Source organism: Leucopleurus acutus (genome assembly GCF_964270905.1).
Source record: "Leucopleurus acutus genome assembly, chromosome: 16".
Classification (NCBI taxonomy): Eukaryota; Metazoa; Chordata; class Mammalia; order Artiodactyla; family Delphinidae; genus Leucopleurus; species Leucopleurus acutus.
In genome coordinates, this window is record NC_139158.1 from 30,735,479 (window position 1) to 30,752,521 (window position 17,043).

The following is a 17,043-nucleotide window of genomic DNA, read 5'->3' on the forward strand; positions in this document are numbered from 1 at the left end:
CCGCTGAGCCTGCGCGTCCGGAGCCTGTGCTCCACGGCGGGGGTTGGGGGGTGGGCATGAGGGGGGCACACAGCGGTGAGAGGCCCACGTACCACAAAAAAAAAAAAAAAAAGAACGGGCCCAGCCGCTCCACGGCATGTGGGATCTTCCCAGACCGGGGCACAAACCCGTGTCCCCTGCATCGGCAAGCGGACTCTCAATCACTGCGCCACCAGGGAAGCCCCTTCACTGGTGAAGTTTACCAAACAGTTTTAAAGGAGAATTAACACCAATCCTTCTCAAACTCTTTAGAAAAATAGAGGAAGAACACTACCTAACTCATTCTCTGAGGCCAGAATTTCCTTGATACCAGACTAGACAAAGGAATCACAAGAAAAAAAATGATAGACCAGTATCTTTTTAAAATATTGATGCAAAAATCCTCACCAAAATACCAGCAAACCAAATCAAGCAGCAGCATATAAAAAGAAAAATATGCCATGACCAAGTGAGATTTATCCCAAGAATGCATGGGTGATGAAACGTATGAAAATAAGTCAATGCAGTACACAACGTTCATAGAATGAAAAAGCAACCACATGATCCAAGTGGCACATCCTGGGGAGGCCTGTTCTGACCCCCTTCGCAGACAACATCAGCCAAGCAGGGAAACCCAGTAGAGCATGGACAGTGAGCCTTTATGGAGGCTCAAGAGGCCATACCAGACATGGGCATCACCGGGAAGCTAATGGTTAGTATGGACTTCAGCTCAAGAAACGTTCATGGAACCTGCCATTATGCCTGGGTTGTGTTAGGACCACAATAAGTATTGCATGCATGCATGAGCAAATGAATGAATGATGGCTGGAGGGTGAGTGAATGACATAGAGTCTTTGTACGGGAAGAAAAATGATTGTCCCTCTACCCTTCCAGGTTCTACCCTCCATAAGAAATGACAGATTTAACAGGAGAAAAACATGTATACCATCTGTATGTATGGGAGATACCCAAGAAAACTGAGTAACTCCCCGAAATAGCCCAAACCACCAGCTTAAGTACTATCTTCAGCTGAAGACAAAAGAAAGATGTAGGGTAATGGGAGGCGTGATGGGGGGTGGGGGGAGAAGGAAAGGCCAGTTCTGGGAGGAGACCAGGAAGAGCACAGTAAGCAAGGGCATGGTAGTGATGCAGATTTAAGTTGCTGCCTGTTCCATGGATAAGAGTTTTAGCGATTTAGTCATCCTCTTCCAGATACAGAGAGGAAGACACCCTCACAAATATAAGATTTTGCCTCTTCCAAAAGAGTTAACTTCTACTCAGTTTTCAGAGTTTCTCCTGTGTCTGCTGTTTCTTAAAAAATAACCAGCCCCCAGATAATCCGTATGCCAAAGAGGCATATTTCAGGAGTGGCAAATTCTGCCCCCCTTTGTCATTTTCTGGGTGAGGTGAAAGAAATTGTAAATGGGGTCCAGAGAAGGGAGAGATTGGTGAGGATCTCAGAAAATTTCAGGATAAGGCAGATGAATGAACTGAAGTCATACATTAATTCCAGCTTAATCAGCATTTCCTGAGCACCGCCTGTGAGCCTAGGACTAGACTGGTCTCTATAATGGAGACGAAAAATTCCGTCCAACAGATACCTAGTGCACACCCAGCCAGCCCCTATGCTGGGCACTGAGGAACAGTAAGGAAGAAGACAGACACTGTTTCTGACTTCCTGGAGCTCCCAGACCAGTGGAAGGTGTGATTAAGTAGAAAGGAAGCACAAAAATGAGTGGGTGTTTACTGTCCTGTGCTAGCACGTGCATATGTGTAACTCCTGAGGCAAGACAGAATGATGGCTGATTCTTCCTCCTCCTCCTTCTTTCTCTGTCTCTCTTCAGTTTCAGAGACCTCACGACTATTCCCCTCCCTTTCGATTTGGCACGGTGCCCAACGGCAGTACGGAGAGAAACATTCGGAACAACTACCCCTACATGCATCAGTACATGACCAAATTTAATCAGAAGGGAGTAGAGGACGCCTTGGTCAGCTTGAAAACAGGGTAAGGATGACGGTTTCTTTTGCTCTGCAGGCCTGCCCATCCACACACCTTACAGAAAACGACTGCACACCTTGCCTTTGTGCTTGTCTGCCCCCACTGTTGTATGTTCTCGAGAGCCGAGCTGGAAGTCAAGAAGGCCCCCAGTTGAGGACTGCTTTTGCTAATCTGATGAGTATCACAAGCTTCCTTCTGAACTGTGTTAAGAAAAAGCAAATCCAGGACACTTTGAAATGCAGAGAACCAGAGGGGTTTCTTAAACTGATAAAGAAGTTGGTCCAACTCAATGGGATATTTTAGCCAATAGGGAGATCTAAGGAGATGGAGTTTATTTAAAGTGGTGAAAACAAAGTACTGTAAGTTTTCATCTGATTTTAGATAGGAGTTTATGGCATGTAGCTTTCTGTGAAAACTAAGAGTGTCACATTGAGGAAGGAGAAAGGAAATGCGGAGAGAAAAGCTGGGAACTCAGTCTCTCTAAAGGTACAGCTAACATTTCCGTCTACCTGTTGGCATTGTGGAGGATAGCAGACACGAAATAACTGAAGCTGTAAACAGAAGACCTGTTTTATGACCTTGGACAGTTCTTCAGTCACTCTCATCCTCATACATAAAATGGGAATAATGATAGGACCTAATTCATAGGAGTTTTATGAGGACTAAGAGAGAAAATTTGCGGTAAAACATTTCGGACAGTGCCTGGCACAGAGATAGGACATAATTGCTAGTGTTGTTATTTGCTGTAAAGGTTAAATTCTATTCCATGGACTCTTCAACTTTTTGAAAAGTCAGGGAAGTGTGAAATGTGTTTTTGAAAGGGTTCCATTAAAAAATATTCTGGGGCTTCCGTGGTGGCGCAGTGGCTGGGGGTCCGCCTGCCGATGCAGGGGACACGGATTCGTGCCCCGGTCCGGGAAGATCCCACGTGGCGCGGAGCGGCTGGGCCTGTGAGCCATGGCTGCTGAGCCTGTGTGTCCGGAGCTTGTGTTCCGCAACGGGAGAGGCCACAGCAGTGAGAGGCCCGCGTACCACTAAAAAAAAAAAAAAGATTCTGTTTTAAATGAAAGGATTGTTTATTAAGGAAAGTTTTGCTTATCCAGAAAATTTACTTACGTGGACCATCTCAACTGTCAGGGATCCCTGGCAAGTAAAGCGGGATGTGGTGCATTCTCCTTGCCGATTAATGCGCAGCTTCTGCCTGTGGGCTGTTCTGCAGGCCCATTGCGAAGGCCTGGCTGCTGCTTTGTGTCTGGTGGGGCAGAGGGGGCCCCTCTAAGCCATCAAGCCCGGATCTCTGCATAATTTCCAGGAGCTTTGGCCAATGACATTTTGTCATTTCAGTCTCTTTGGAATCTCTTTGGTATCCCAACAGGGGCTGGGACAGCATTTATTTAGAAGCTGAACCCATTTCTTATCTAAAACTCATTCACACACTGCTCATTCTGGCTTGGAATGACTTTTTAAAACTTTTTACTAAAAAGCATGACAAAAAATGCAGAAAAGTACAAGTATTAAGTATACCGCTGGATGACTTTGTCCAAACTGATCTGACCATCCAGTTCAATTAACAAGATGTCACCAATCGCTACAACCCCCCACCACACACACACACACACACACACACACACACACACACACACACACACACACACATACACACACACACACACACACCCCTCTTCAAAGTTACTATCTTTGTAGATCATCCTCGCTTCTAAAGCAGTAGATTCTTTTGCCCTGTTATTCTAACATATAATAAAATCATACCGTATGTTTTCTTTTTTGTTTGTCTTTATTTGACTCATCATTCTGTTAGTGAGATCACTGTGTGTCATTCCAGTTCTTTCATTCTCATTGCTGTGTAGAATTTCACTGTGGGGATATACTAAAATGCACACATCTTTTCTAATCTTGATGAATGTTAGGGTAGTGTCCCATGTGGGGCTATTATGAGTAAAGCTCCTAAGGGCTTTCTCCTACATGTCTTTTGTTGTACAAGTGAGTACATTTTTCTTGTTATATACCTAAGAGTGGAAATTGCTGAGCTATAGAATGTGGTATGTTCAATTTTAGTAGATACCAGAAAAGACAAATTTTTGATGACTTTGCAGCTTAGCCATGGGTATGGGTTTTTGTTTGTTTTCACTGTGGTCTTTTCATCATATATACTGTTGCTTTGGACAAACCATGAGCATAAATGTGATGACAATGGTTAGAAAAAATGCTTGAAGGCTGGCTGTTTCCCTCCTCATCCATCTGCCACCCAGAGCACAAAATGGGTTGTTTTCTTTCTTTTTCACTTTTTTTTAAATAATGCAAACAAAAAGGAGTAGAGAAATAGAAACCATCCCTGGCCATAAATTATACAAATTGTTCTCGGGAAGCCATATAATAGTTATAACATCCATCTTAGCAAACTTGGGCAGATGGTGGGTTTACCCTATATTCAATCTCCCAGTAGGGGGATGCATGACACATTACTTTAAACTCAGAAACTAGAGCTAAAGGGGTGTGAGTCTTTTCTTTTTAAGAAATAACTACATGCACCCTTAGGGGTGAGGACATTCCTGCTCATTCCTGGAGATTCTGTCTCAGTGGAGTTAATATCAGGGGAAAACACTTACATGTTTAACAGGTTCCTCAGTGAATTATTTATTTAAATTAAATTTTGAACAGATAGTACATTTACATGATTTAAAAATCAAAAAGTAGTATATAAAAAGATAAACAGTGAAGAGCCTTCCTTCCACACTGTTCCTTATTCGCCTAGTACCCTCCATAGTAACCACATTTACTACTTTCCTGTGTGTCCTTCCAGATCTTTCTCTATCAAAGCATAAATAGCTACAGAGTTAATTTTTAAAGATTTATAGTCTTTCATCGTGTGAGTGTATCACACGGTATTTAATCAGTCTCCGACTAATGGATATTTAAGATCTCATTTTTTGTTGTTACAAACAATACTGCAGTGAATATCCTTCCCTATGTGTCACATCCAATGTCAAATAAATTTCTCGGACTGCTGGGTCAAAGACTACACATGATAGTAATTTTGACAGACATTGACAAATTTCCCTCCCAAGGAAATTCACCTTTACCATCAATGAATGAGGGTACGTATCTCCCCAAAACCTTTGCCAACACAGTGTATCATCAGTCTTCTAAAATTTTGCTAATAGGTAAAACGTGACAAAATATTTTTTAATATGCACCATCTTGTTATCAGTAGATTTTTACCAAATGTAATGAAAAGCCTTCTGCAGTTCCTTTTTTGAAAGTGTGCCTTATTTTTTTCTGTTGATTTGATGGTTTTTCTTATTAATTTATCTATTAGAGAAATGAGCCCTTTATTTGTGATGTGATTACAAATGTTTGTCCCAGTTTTTTTGTTTTTTTTTTTTTGCGGTACGCAGGCCTCTCACTGTTGTGGCCTTTCCCGTTGTGGAGCACAGGCTCCGGACGCGCAGGCTCAGCGGCCATGGCTCACGGGCCCAGCCGCTCCGCGGCATGTGGGATCCTCCCGGACCGGGGCACGAACCCGTGTCCCCTGCATCGGCAGGCGGACTCTCAACCACTGTGCCACCAGGGAAGCCCTGTCCCAGTTTTTTTGCTGCTGTTAGTTTGTCTTCTGAGTTTGTAGATATTTTTTTCCACAGAGATCTATGTATTTTGTGGTCACACCTATCAATCTTTTTTATGGCTTCTGGAGTTTGAGTCGTAATTCAAAAATCCTTTTCACTCAGGTTACAAAATAATTTTCTCCTGTTTTCTATCTTGGTGGCATTTTTAATATTCAGAATTTTTCTTGGTGTAGAGTATGAGAGATGAATACAACTTCTCAAATGATTATGAGAACCAAAATTTAAGAACTGCCACCACTGAACTGCACCAAGATCTGACAAACTCTTTGTGTTGATCGTATCTGCTCATCATCCTGAGACTTCTGTCTTTCAAGTGTCTACTACACCACACTTAGTTGCCTTTTCCCTCTCCCATCTCATTTGCTTTTAAAATTTTTCATTATGAAATACATTACTTTAAAATACGAAATGTATTATGAAATAATTTCACAAGAGTAAATATCATGAGGGTTTAAGGAATAATAAAACAAACTTCTCATGTAATAATAGTAATAAACTCCAGCTTTAAAAAGTAGTTATTCCCTTCCTTCACCATGTACAGCATCTCTAGAAGTTTCTATCCCTCTGGAAGGTAGAGGGAGGTACCCTATGTGTTTCTGAATTGTTGAATTTCAGGATATTCCTACCCCCAATACCCTTAAATCCAGTGAGGCTTGGCTTAAGACTTCCAGAGCATGTAGCTCAGCTACTGGGTCCTACCCCACCACCCACAAGTCTCAGTGATATCTGTGGCTTAGTGAATACATGTTCGTATACACCAGGGTCAGTGAAATGGGGAAGCTTCTTTATGGGTTGTAACTTCCGGGAAGAGTCTGGGACACAAGAGGGATTTTGCATTATGGTTGAATGAGGGTCCCAGCTTGGTTTGAGTCTGGGCTCTATCACTAGCTAGCTGTGGCCGTAGACAAGTCATGTCACCTCTCTGAACCTCAGTTTCCCTATCTAAAAAGTGAGAGGGCTGGATTCTCCAATCTCTGAAATAATTCTGAGATTCTTTTACTTGTGTCAACACTCGAACACTTATTTAGAACTTTCCAAAATACAAAATCCAGACAAACCACAATTATAAACAGCTGTCATTTTTGCAGAAAGGATTTAGAATAATTCTCCAAAGCTGGGTGTCTCCAAGCCTGGCCAATGGACCAACTCTACCTGAATCAAATGGTTACTTGTAAAAACGCAAATTTCTGGACCCAACACAAGACCTTCTCTTTAATGATGGAGCCTGTGAATTTGCATTTTAACAAGCATGCTGCTGCTCCAGGTGATTTTGATCCAAGCTAAAATTTGAGAACGACTATTCTAAAAGAGTTCAATAAATACATTACGCACATAAGAGTAAGGCAGCCAATATAAACATGTAGCTTATCTTCGGGATGCAGAATCACCTAAGACCATAGGGACAGAGAAACTTGAAACTGAGTTGCTAAGTGTCACTTGAAACTAAGTTGTTAAGTATCATTGTTTGTTGAGATGTGTAATAAATGGAGATAAAGTATCCTAGAAAATATCAAGTAAATCAGTGAGAAAATAGGATTTGCACCGAATGTTTGTTGTACAAACATTGATAGGTAAGGTTTTCCAGGAACAAGTCTGTTCTGACATGTGGGGTTCTCCCTAACCAAAGGCGGACGGGCATTTCATGACCCCAGGTTTCTACACCAGCGTTTCGCAAAGCGTAGCCTGAGTCTGAATCAGTAGGGGTGCTGATAAAGATGTGCATTCTTGAGCCCCACTGAGCCAACAGAACCAGCATCTCTGGGGCAGGGGTCTGGGAATCTGCATGCGGTAACAAGCGCTTCAGGTGATTCTGATGCACACTAATCAAATTTTGGGACCATCTGCTTTAGAAGAGGGAACTGAAGCTGAAATGAGTGGAGACAGATTTAGATTTATAAATGCTCAGTCATCAGAAGCTGATGTTCTCCAAGCAGTTTTGGCAAGTGGGCAAAACTGCAAGCATAGCACTTACGCCAGATTTCAATTAAACAATCAACATTCCTATGACTCTGAAGAGGCTAATATTTGAAGACATAGTGGGATGGTTTGTGTTTTTTATTTTAACTGGTTTTCATGTCCAATTATGTGTATATAAATCTATGGAAAAGTCCCAGTTTCCTTTAGAAGCTTTAATTTTCGGCATCAGCCCCCCCAGTCCCCTGTCTGATGTCATTTTCAGCCCAACAATGTGGGGAAACAGACGGGCATCTTTTGCCTTCACTTACATTGAGTAGTTTGGGAGAAGAATTGGAAAGGAGGGTTGCCTTTTGCCAGTAGGCATTTTTCTACAAGGCCCAAACTGTATAATGTGTCTGTAAAAATCAAAGGATGAGGGTGGTCACATCTATTTGCAAGTGTCAGAACTGTCTTTATAGAAGAGGTGAGCACTGAACCCCGGTTCTAAGACACAGCTTCTCCAAGCCTGTAGGGGTGAGGAATCCCTGTTTTGAGAGGTTAATTCATTGCATATTGAGAGATGGTGTTCTGTGAGGAATGGACAGGACCAAGAAGAGGAAGGGCTCAGAATGAGCAGAGGCTTGGAGGAACACACATTTAGGTTCGGATGAGTTAAGTCGGCAGTGCCTTCGGGACAACATCGTCATATTTCATCTCTGCATTGACTGAAACCTAACAATCTGTGAGATGCAGCTCCAGGCGCTTCACATGCATAATCTCGTTTAATCCTCAGAACACTCCTAAGAGCTGAGTACTGTCACTCCTATGACCTGAGCATTATTATTCCTTTGAGCTGCATACTATTACTCCTATGCGCTGGGTACTTTAAGCGATGAAGAACCTAAGGCTCTACAAGGTTAACTAATTACCCAACACGCTATTTAACTAAGAACTTACATTGTAGAATCATTGACTGTAGGAGTTAGGCTTGCTTCCCAACTTGGCAATGCCAGGGAGGCAGCTGGATATATGAGGTCAGAGCTCAAGGGAGAAATGGAGACCGAAGTTACATATTATATTATTGGGGAGGAAGAAATGTTCCTCTACCCTTCTAGATTCTTATGGCCGGTCTGAGAATTAAACCGACATGAGGCATATTAACAAGAGAGAATCAAACAGAAGTTTAATAACGTGTATACGTGAGAGAGACCTGAGTAACTCTCCAAAATGGCCAAACCCTCACCTTAAATACCATCTTCAGCTAAAGACAAAAGAGGATGTTGAGGGTAGTGGTTTGGGACTTCAGAGGGGAGGAAGGCAATTCATATGGAGATGGGGAGCAAATGTTTGGTAAATAAACACCTGTTGGACCAGGCAGAGACAGTGTCGTACACTCTGATCTCTAGGCCCTGCCTAGAGTTTTCCTCACCACACTTAGCCCACCGTATTCTCTGCTGGTAGCTCTAATCTGGGAACAGGCCCTCAATCTAGTTCTTTCAGGCAGTTAGGAGGAAGGTCAGAGTTTCTTCTTGAGTCTTTTGGGCCCTGATTGTTTTCAGCTTGAAGTAATCTGCATGCCATAGAGATTCTTTGCGGAGGTAAATTTTATATATATGTATATATATATTTAATATTGTATATAATATACATGTATTATATAATACATAATTATCAATTGACAATCTGGGAGTTGATAAGATCATAGCATCCTTCTTTCCATCCTCAAAGGAAACTGGTCCAGGGATGTTGAACTTGCCAAGGTAGACCAGGAAGGCATAAGGATGCTCATAGATGTTGAGTTGCCATGCAGAGCAAGTTCTTTCAAGGGTGCCATCTGAGCATGATTTATGAGCTATATTTTGTCAGTCAAGCAGAATCCCACTCAGAGGGTTCATTTCCAGATGCTGAGTTCGATAACAGGTGTAGACCTCAAGGTTCGGTGAGCTGTTCTCTTAACTGGAATAGCGTCGTCTCCAGAGGACATCAGATCTACAGTGACCTGGTTTCTGAGATCCACCCCCACACTGCAAGTAAAGCTCCGAAATAATTGCTACCACATCAGAGAGGTAGGAATTTTACCCTTAATAAAAACTCAAGGAAGCAGAGACATCTTTTTTGTACTTGAAATGACCTCTTGTGAAACTCCATTAAAACTATATGAATGGATGTTCAAGGCCACCCATAAAGTATTAAAAATAGAAAAAAATGGGGGAAAAGTTGAATAAAGTGGGATCCCAATTCTGTAAAGATGGAAGGAGAAGGAAAGAGAAAAGAAGAAAGGAAACTGAAATGAAATACATCAAAGGTTATCAGAGATATTGCTAGATGATGAGGGTTGTGGGCTTCTTTCTACCCCTTTTATACTTAACACATTTTCTGCAACAAAAGTATTACTTATAATAAGAAGAAAAAAAGTTTCTTCTGAACATAATTCTTCAGTTCTTCCTGCATTTCCTTCGGGGATTTGTACACATGTTCATAGTTTACACACACTGAATCGGTGTCCATGCAAATCTGTTTGACTTTTCTCAGTTAAATCTGTACGGTTTTGTTGGACAGTTATCACATTTAATGACTAGGAGATATTTCACTGAGCTAGAGGAAGATTGATTAATTTAACTTTTACTGCTATGCATTTTCATCATACCTTGTCTGGCATTGGAGGGCCCTCCAAGAAATAGTTATTTCAGAAACCTTGCTGATACCATTATTGTACCAATTTATTCACAATGTCATCCTACCTCATTTCTCAGACTTCTGTACAGTAAACAGCATTGTCTTTCTTCACTGTAAGGTTCTTTTATCTTGTGGACAACGCAAGTCCTGTAACTTCTTGTAGTGTTCTTTTTGCTTGGGTTTCTACATAATTCAGAGCTTAATTTATGATGTTCTGTTAGCAACTGCGGAGTGCTTATGGCCTGAATATCTGCTTTCAGACTTTCCCTAAGCCCTTACCTGCTATTCCATCTCAGAATTCAGTTCACTCAAATTGCTTTATCGATATGTTCAAACCTTCTTCTACTGCAGTTTGAATAACCTGCCTGAATTGTTCTGGGAACTAAGAGAGGTATTTCAAACTGATAGATACCATTTACTGGGAGCTTACCTATGTGCCAGGTACTGTTTTGAATGCTTTGCCTGCAGTATCTTATTTAAACCTCATAACAACCCTACGAGATAGTGATTTACAATCGAAGAAATAGGCACAGAGAGATTAAAATAGCTCGTCTGTGGTCACACTTGCTCCAGAGCCTATGCTTTGAGTCACAACTTAAAATACTAAATATGAACATTCCCGTAACAGTGCACAATTAGCCTATTTCTGATTACGCAGTATTATACAAAACCAAGAACTAACTTTGTTCATAATTCAAAATGTCTCTTTTTCCTTTGAAAGTCTTGATACTGCTTTTAAAACGGTCAATATTTCTTCTTTTGTTGAAATGGAGGGAAAAAATGAACTCACAGAGGAAAACCAACCCAAAACAGGATGTATTCCTTGTATTCGGACACACGTGGTTAGGAAATTCTCCCTGGGGAGACTGAACAAGCAGGAGCTTCCTGGCAGATTCCATCTCCTTGTCTCCTTAGGAATCACCTCTGCTTATTGATTGTCAGATGCACATGGAGACTTCAAATGTGTCATCTCATTTCATCCTGATTCAACTCTGCCAAATAGGTGTTCTCTCCATTTTGCAGAAGGTGAAACTGAGGCTCAAGGAGCAGAAGCAACTTGTTCAAAGGTTACGTGATTGGCAGAGCTGGCATTCAGACTCAGCCCATCATCTCTTTCTACTCATGACATCTAACTGTCTGCTTGTCCTGACAAGTGAAGGATTCTGGGAAGGGTTGGACATCTTTGTTATGAGGCGTATGAGGCTAGGGGGGCGGGTGGGGAGGTAGAACCAGGGAAGTTGGCGCTCCTGCCCATCAGTGGCTCAGGTTTGGAAAACCTCAGTAGTGTGCTTCCTTTCTCTCCACTGTGAAAACTGTAAACAAGCTTCCACTGACCCAGGTGCTAAATGGTCTCGGTGTTAAAGCATCAGCCCTGTGTGTTCTCTTGCTCTAGCAGTAGGGGGAGGAGTGAGTTTTCCTGGTGCTGGGCTAGCTCAGGCCATGGGAGGCCTTAGCACAGGTTGGGAGATGCTGTCCATACCCCGTGGTGAGTGCTTGGGGCCTAGACAGCAGCCTCTGCCTTAGCAAGTCCAGCCTCATTCCATCGAGAGAAATGCAGGTGGAAGAGCAATAGGAATTCAGGTACCACGCCTCAGCTTTCCCCACTGTGGTAGTTCCCTGTGGCTGCCATAACAAATAACTACAAACTTGGGGGTTTAAAACGAGAGAAATGTATTCTCCCCCAGTTCTGGAGTCCAGAAGTCTAAAAGCGAGGTACTGGCAGGGCCACGCTCCGTCCAAAGGCTCTGGGGAGAAATTCCTGTCTCTTCCCGTTTCTGGGGCCTCTTGGCTTGTGGAAGCATCGTTCAGATCTCTGCCTCTGTCTCCATATGACCTTGTTCCTTGCGTGTCTCCTCTTTTTTCAAATATATTTATTTATTTATTTTTGGCTGCGTTGGGTCTTTGTTGCTGCACGCGGGCTTTGTCTAGTTGCGGAGAGCCGGGGCTACTCTTCGTTGCAGTGTGCAGGCTTCTCATTGCGGTGGCTTCTCTTGTTGCAGAGCACGGGCTCGAGGCGCGTGGGCTTCTGCAGTTATGGTGTGTGGGCTCAGTAGTTGTGGCTCGCAGGCTCAGTAGTTGTGGTGCACGGGCTTAGTGGCTCCACAGCATGTGGGATCTTCCCAGACCAGGGCTCCAACCCGTGTCCCCTGCATTGGCAGGCGGATTCTTAACCACTGCACCACCAGGGAAGTCCCTCCTCTTCTTATAAGGGATTCTTCTTCTAAGTCATCAGATTTAGGACCCACCTAAATCCAGGATGATTTTGTCTTGAGATCCTTCACTAATTACATCTGGAAAGACCCAATTTCCAAATAAGATTACATTCCCAGGTTCTGGTGGATGTGAATTTTGGGAGGACACTATTCAACCCAACACACTCCCTTAGGCACCAGTGTCCGACAGGTGTCCGACGTGAGCACTGCCACAGAAGGCTCACCTCCGGGGTCTGTGGGGGAGGCCTCACCCCCCAGCGCTCCACCCGAGTATGCACTGTGGGGAGTGACCTTGTAGTGCACCCCGATGCCCAGTGCACATAAATGCAGTACGGGCTCCTGGGTGTAGACCGCCACCATTGGGCAATGCGATTATTCTGCTAGCTAGTGTCCATCCCTGCTTCCTAATCTCAGTTGCTTAGTTGTCCTTGCTCTGTGCCAGACGCTCTTGTAAGCACTTTACCTATAATTCTTCATTTAATCTTCACAACCGCCCCGTGAGGGTTGGTACATTCAGCATCTCCACTGTGTACACAGAGAAGCTATTGTTGGGAGTGGGGGAGAAATTTTACTCTACTCTTCTAGCTTTTTCCTGGCTGGTTGAAGAATTAAATTGACAGGAGATAGATTAACAGGAGAAAGTCAAACAAAACTTTAATAACATATATACATGGGAGAGACCCAGGAGAACTGGGTTACTTACCAAAATGGCCCAAGCCTCACCTTAAATACCGTCTTCAGCTAAAGACAAAAGAGGATGTTGGGAGTGGGAGTTTGAGACTTCAAAGGGGAGGAAGCTGTTCACATGGAAATGGAAGAGCAAATGCTTGGTAAATAAATGTTTGCTGCACCAGCAGAGACAGTGGGACACAGAGAGGAGTCTGACCTCCAGGCCCTGCCTGGTTTCCCCCAACACACTTAGCCTGTATTCTTTGCAGACATCTCTGGTGGTAGCTCTATTCCGGGAACAGACCCTTCATCTAAGTTATTTAGGCAGGTAAGGAGGAGATAAAAAGAAAGGCTTCCTGAGTCTTCGTTTCTTAAAAATAATCAGCCTAACTTAGTCTTTATGCCTAAGAGACACAATTTAGGACGGCACATTTGGCCCCCCTGCGCTGTCATGCAGAGGTTAAGTCCCTGGCCAGGCAAGTAAGCTTCAGAGCTGGGATTTGAACTGGCTGTAGCATTTATGCCCTTAACCACTATGCTGCATTGCTTCTCATTAAAAAATATATTCTCATTGTAAAAAATGCAGATAAATAAGCATCCATTTGACCACGACCCAATCCCAAATCACCCCCACCCCCAGCAGCTAAGCATTGTTATCTGTCTGATATACGTGCCGTTTCTCCTAGACCTTTGTTAGATGCATTTGCATATATTTATATGTTCACACATAATTATAAAATTTTGTTCTGTGGGATGCTATCAAACTCTGTGCAGTAAGGCACAGTTTGGTTTTCAATTAATAATGTGGTTTTTTTTCAAGAGAAATTAAATTTATTTTGAGCTAAATTGTGAGATGTAGCAAAAGCAGTGCCTACCGTGAAATTTATGCCATCAACCAAATACACTGGTAAAAAAATAGATGGGTAAAGCATAATGCAAGCATCTACCTTAGAAAAAAATAGAAGAGAATATAACAACGAAGTAAGCAGAATAAAATTATAAAAACCAGAAACGAAATTAATGTAATTGTGGAGAATTGAAGGAGAAGAAAAATTTTAAGCTAGTTCTATGAGTTTTTTTTTTTTGGCTGCGTTGGGTCTTCGTTGCTGCACATGGGCTTTCTCTAGTTACAGCGAGCGGAGGCTACTATTCGTTGCGGTGCACGGGCTTCTCACTGCGGTGGCTTCTCTTGTTGCAGAGCACGGGCTCTAGGTGCGCGGACTTCAGTAGTTGTGGCGCACGGGCTTAGTTGCTCCGCGGCATGTGGGATCTTCCCGGACCAGGGCTTGAACCTGTGTCCCCTGCATTGGCAGGTGGATTACCTTTTTTTTTTTTTTCACACACACTGTATTTTATTTTTACAAGAGGTAAATAGACTGACACCAAGCATTGTAAATGGATGGCCACAACAAAAGCAACAATGATTGCAATTACCAAACACGAAACACACTCATACTGTGTCATAATATTGACATTCAATCCAGTAATCTTCCACTCTAACAGCTCCTTTACTTTGCAGTGAAAATTGATTTGTATATTTTTTGCCTCTGAGTCCTTGTGGGATTTTTTTTTTTTACTCAAACAGAAAGTCACAAAAATTATAATCATCCTCATCAGTTCTCTCAGTCCCATGTAATTAATTTTTTTTCATCTTGATCTTTTGTTAGCACTTTTATGAATTCATGCTATCAAACAGTAAGGCACAGTTTGGTTTTCAATTAATGTGTTTGAGGCGCCTTCCATATCTGTAGGTGTCTTTTGCCTTCATTCTCTTTGACAGCTGGAAAGAATTCCATGGTTTGCATACATCACAGTTTATTAGACTGTTTCCCTCCAGGGAGCTCTTAGTAATATGGGCACGTTAAAACTCCATGATGAGTCCTCTAGGCACTTCTGCAAGTAATTCTCTAGGAATGATCTCAAGAAGTAGAATTTCTGGGTCAGAGTATTTATATCTTCTAGAAGAGGTTAGTCTTATTCAACTGATTGATTGATTGATTGACTTATTTTCTGAGTGACCCCATGGTGCAGAGCATCAACTTTGGATTGAGAAATACCTAGCTTCATATTCTGACTCTGATAATTACCAACTGTGTGACCTTTGGCAAATTAAATAACCTCTCTGAGACTGTTTCCCACATCTTTCAAATCCCGTCTCCCAGATTCCTTTGAGAATTAAATGAATTGACTTAGGGAAAGTAGCCGGCACTGTATCAGACACATAATAGGGTTTCATTAAATATTGATTCTTTTCCCAGTCTCTCACTTTCATATATTTTCTGGCCTTTGAGAGTCCCTGTCTTTCAGTCCTAGTGTGTGGCAAGTTTAGCAGGATCATTGTCACTACCAGGAGTGGGTTATGGTGCTTAAAAGCCAGCATCCTGGATTCGAATTCCCTCTCTGCTAACATTCAGCTGTGGGACCTTAGACAAGTTAATTAACTTCTTAGATCTCGGTTTTTTTGTTTATAAGATGATGGTAAGTATGATTTCTTCACTTCGGAAACATAACTTAGGAACTTGCACTTAGAACTGTTGTAAGGATTAAATGAGAAATGCAGGCAAAGGGCAGTGTCTGGCACGTAGGAAACATTCAGGAAAAGTCTGAACAAAGAAAACATTCTCTGTAACATGAGCATTTTTCATAATACGCTGTGCACCATGGAATACCTGCAGTAGAATGTTTACTCTGATCCCAACCCTTGGAGAGTATCTACTAAGAAACTCTATATAAGATTTACGTGTCAGCTGGAATCAATACCTTTCCTATGGCAGAACATGAGTGGTAACATGAAGAAAGAATAGCATTTGCATAGTGCTTTATAATTCATCAAGCAAATTTATAGCCATTCCTTCCTTCAACCAGAGTACAACCACATGGGAGAGGTGGTTTTCCTTCTGGTCAGATGGGGAAATCAAGGTTTGGATATGTGCACAGACTTACCCAAAACCCCACAGTAGTGCTCCTCTGACCCGACATCCCCCCTGAGGACATGCGCTCAGATTTGGGAAGCCCTGCAGCAGTGCCTCGAGGATGCGTTGCTTTGGCAGGTGGTAGACAGGTCTGGGAGCACTGACTCTGCGGAACACCCAGGACTGAGACCTCCAGCCTTCGGTTTTCTCTTCTGAAAAATTAAAAGATTGCATTACATGATCTATCACCAACTTGGACAAGGTTAGTTTGTTAAATTCCATGTTAAATTCAACAGTAACGAAGAGGGGATTTTCTGTATCACTTTAACCTTTTCCTGTTTTTGTGGTTGTTAGTCAGTAGGCAAACTGTATGTTTGTATTGTGTTTGCCCTTGTTTCCTTTCCTTCCTTCCCTCCCTCCCTCCCTCCTTCCCTCCCTCCCTCCCTCCTTCCCTCCCTCCCTCCCTCCTTCCCTCCCTCCCTCCTTCCTTCCCTCCCTCCCTCCTTCCTTCCCTCCTTCCTTCCCTCCCTCCCTCCTTCCTTCCCTCCTTCCTTCCCTCCTTCCTTCCCTCCCTCCTTCCCTCCCTCCTTCCCTCCCTCCTTCCTTCCCTCCTTCCTTCCCTCCCTCCCTCCTTCCCTCCCTCCCTCCTTCCCTCCCTCCTTCTTTCCTTCCTTCTTCCCTCTCTCTCTTTCTCCATCTCTCTGCCTCCCTCTCCCTCCCTCTTGTCTCTTAGTCTCTCCCTGTAAGTCCATCTCCCTCTCTTCATTCTCTCCCTCTCTGTCTTAACCTCTTTCTCCTTCTCTGTCTCTTTCCCTCACTCTCGCTTTCCTGTTCTTTCCTTTCTCTCTTTCTCTCTCACTGTCTTCCCATTTTCCTTGGAGCCTGCTTCCATCTGTATTTTTCCCTCCCTCGTTTCCTCCCTCCTTCTCTGCCTCTCTCTGTCTCAGTCTTACGATACTGCACAGAATTTTCTCAGTTAAAAAGTAAATATTCACCATCCATCTTTTTTACCCAAT

The 17,043-nt window shown here is 42.8% G+C and overlaps 1 protein-coding gene across 1 annotated transcript in view; it reads left to right on the plus strand.

The window, feature by feature from the left end:
- The window catches only part of GRIN2A (glutamate ionotropic receptor NMDA type subunit 2A), a gene marked incomplete at both ends in the record, with an annotated part of 364,935 nt that overhangs the window by 301,472 nt on the left and 46,420 nt on the right, over nucleotides 1–17,043 (plus strand). Inside the window, one exon of the mRNA XM_082857451.1 lies at nucleotides 1,863–2,023. Coding sequence (XP_082713577.1) covers nucleotides 1,863–2,023 — 161 coding nt within the window. The remainder of the gene's footprint in view (nucleotides 1–1,862; nucleotides 2,024–17,043) is intronic.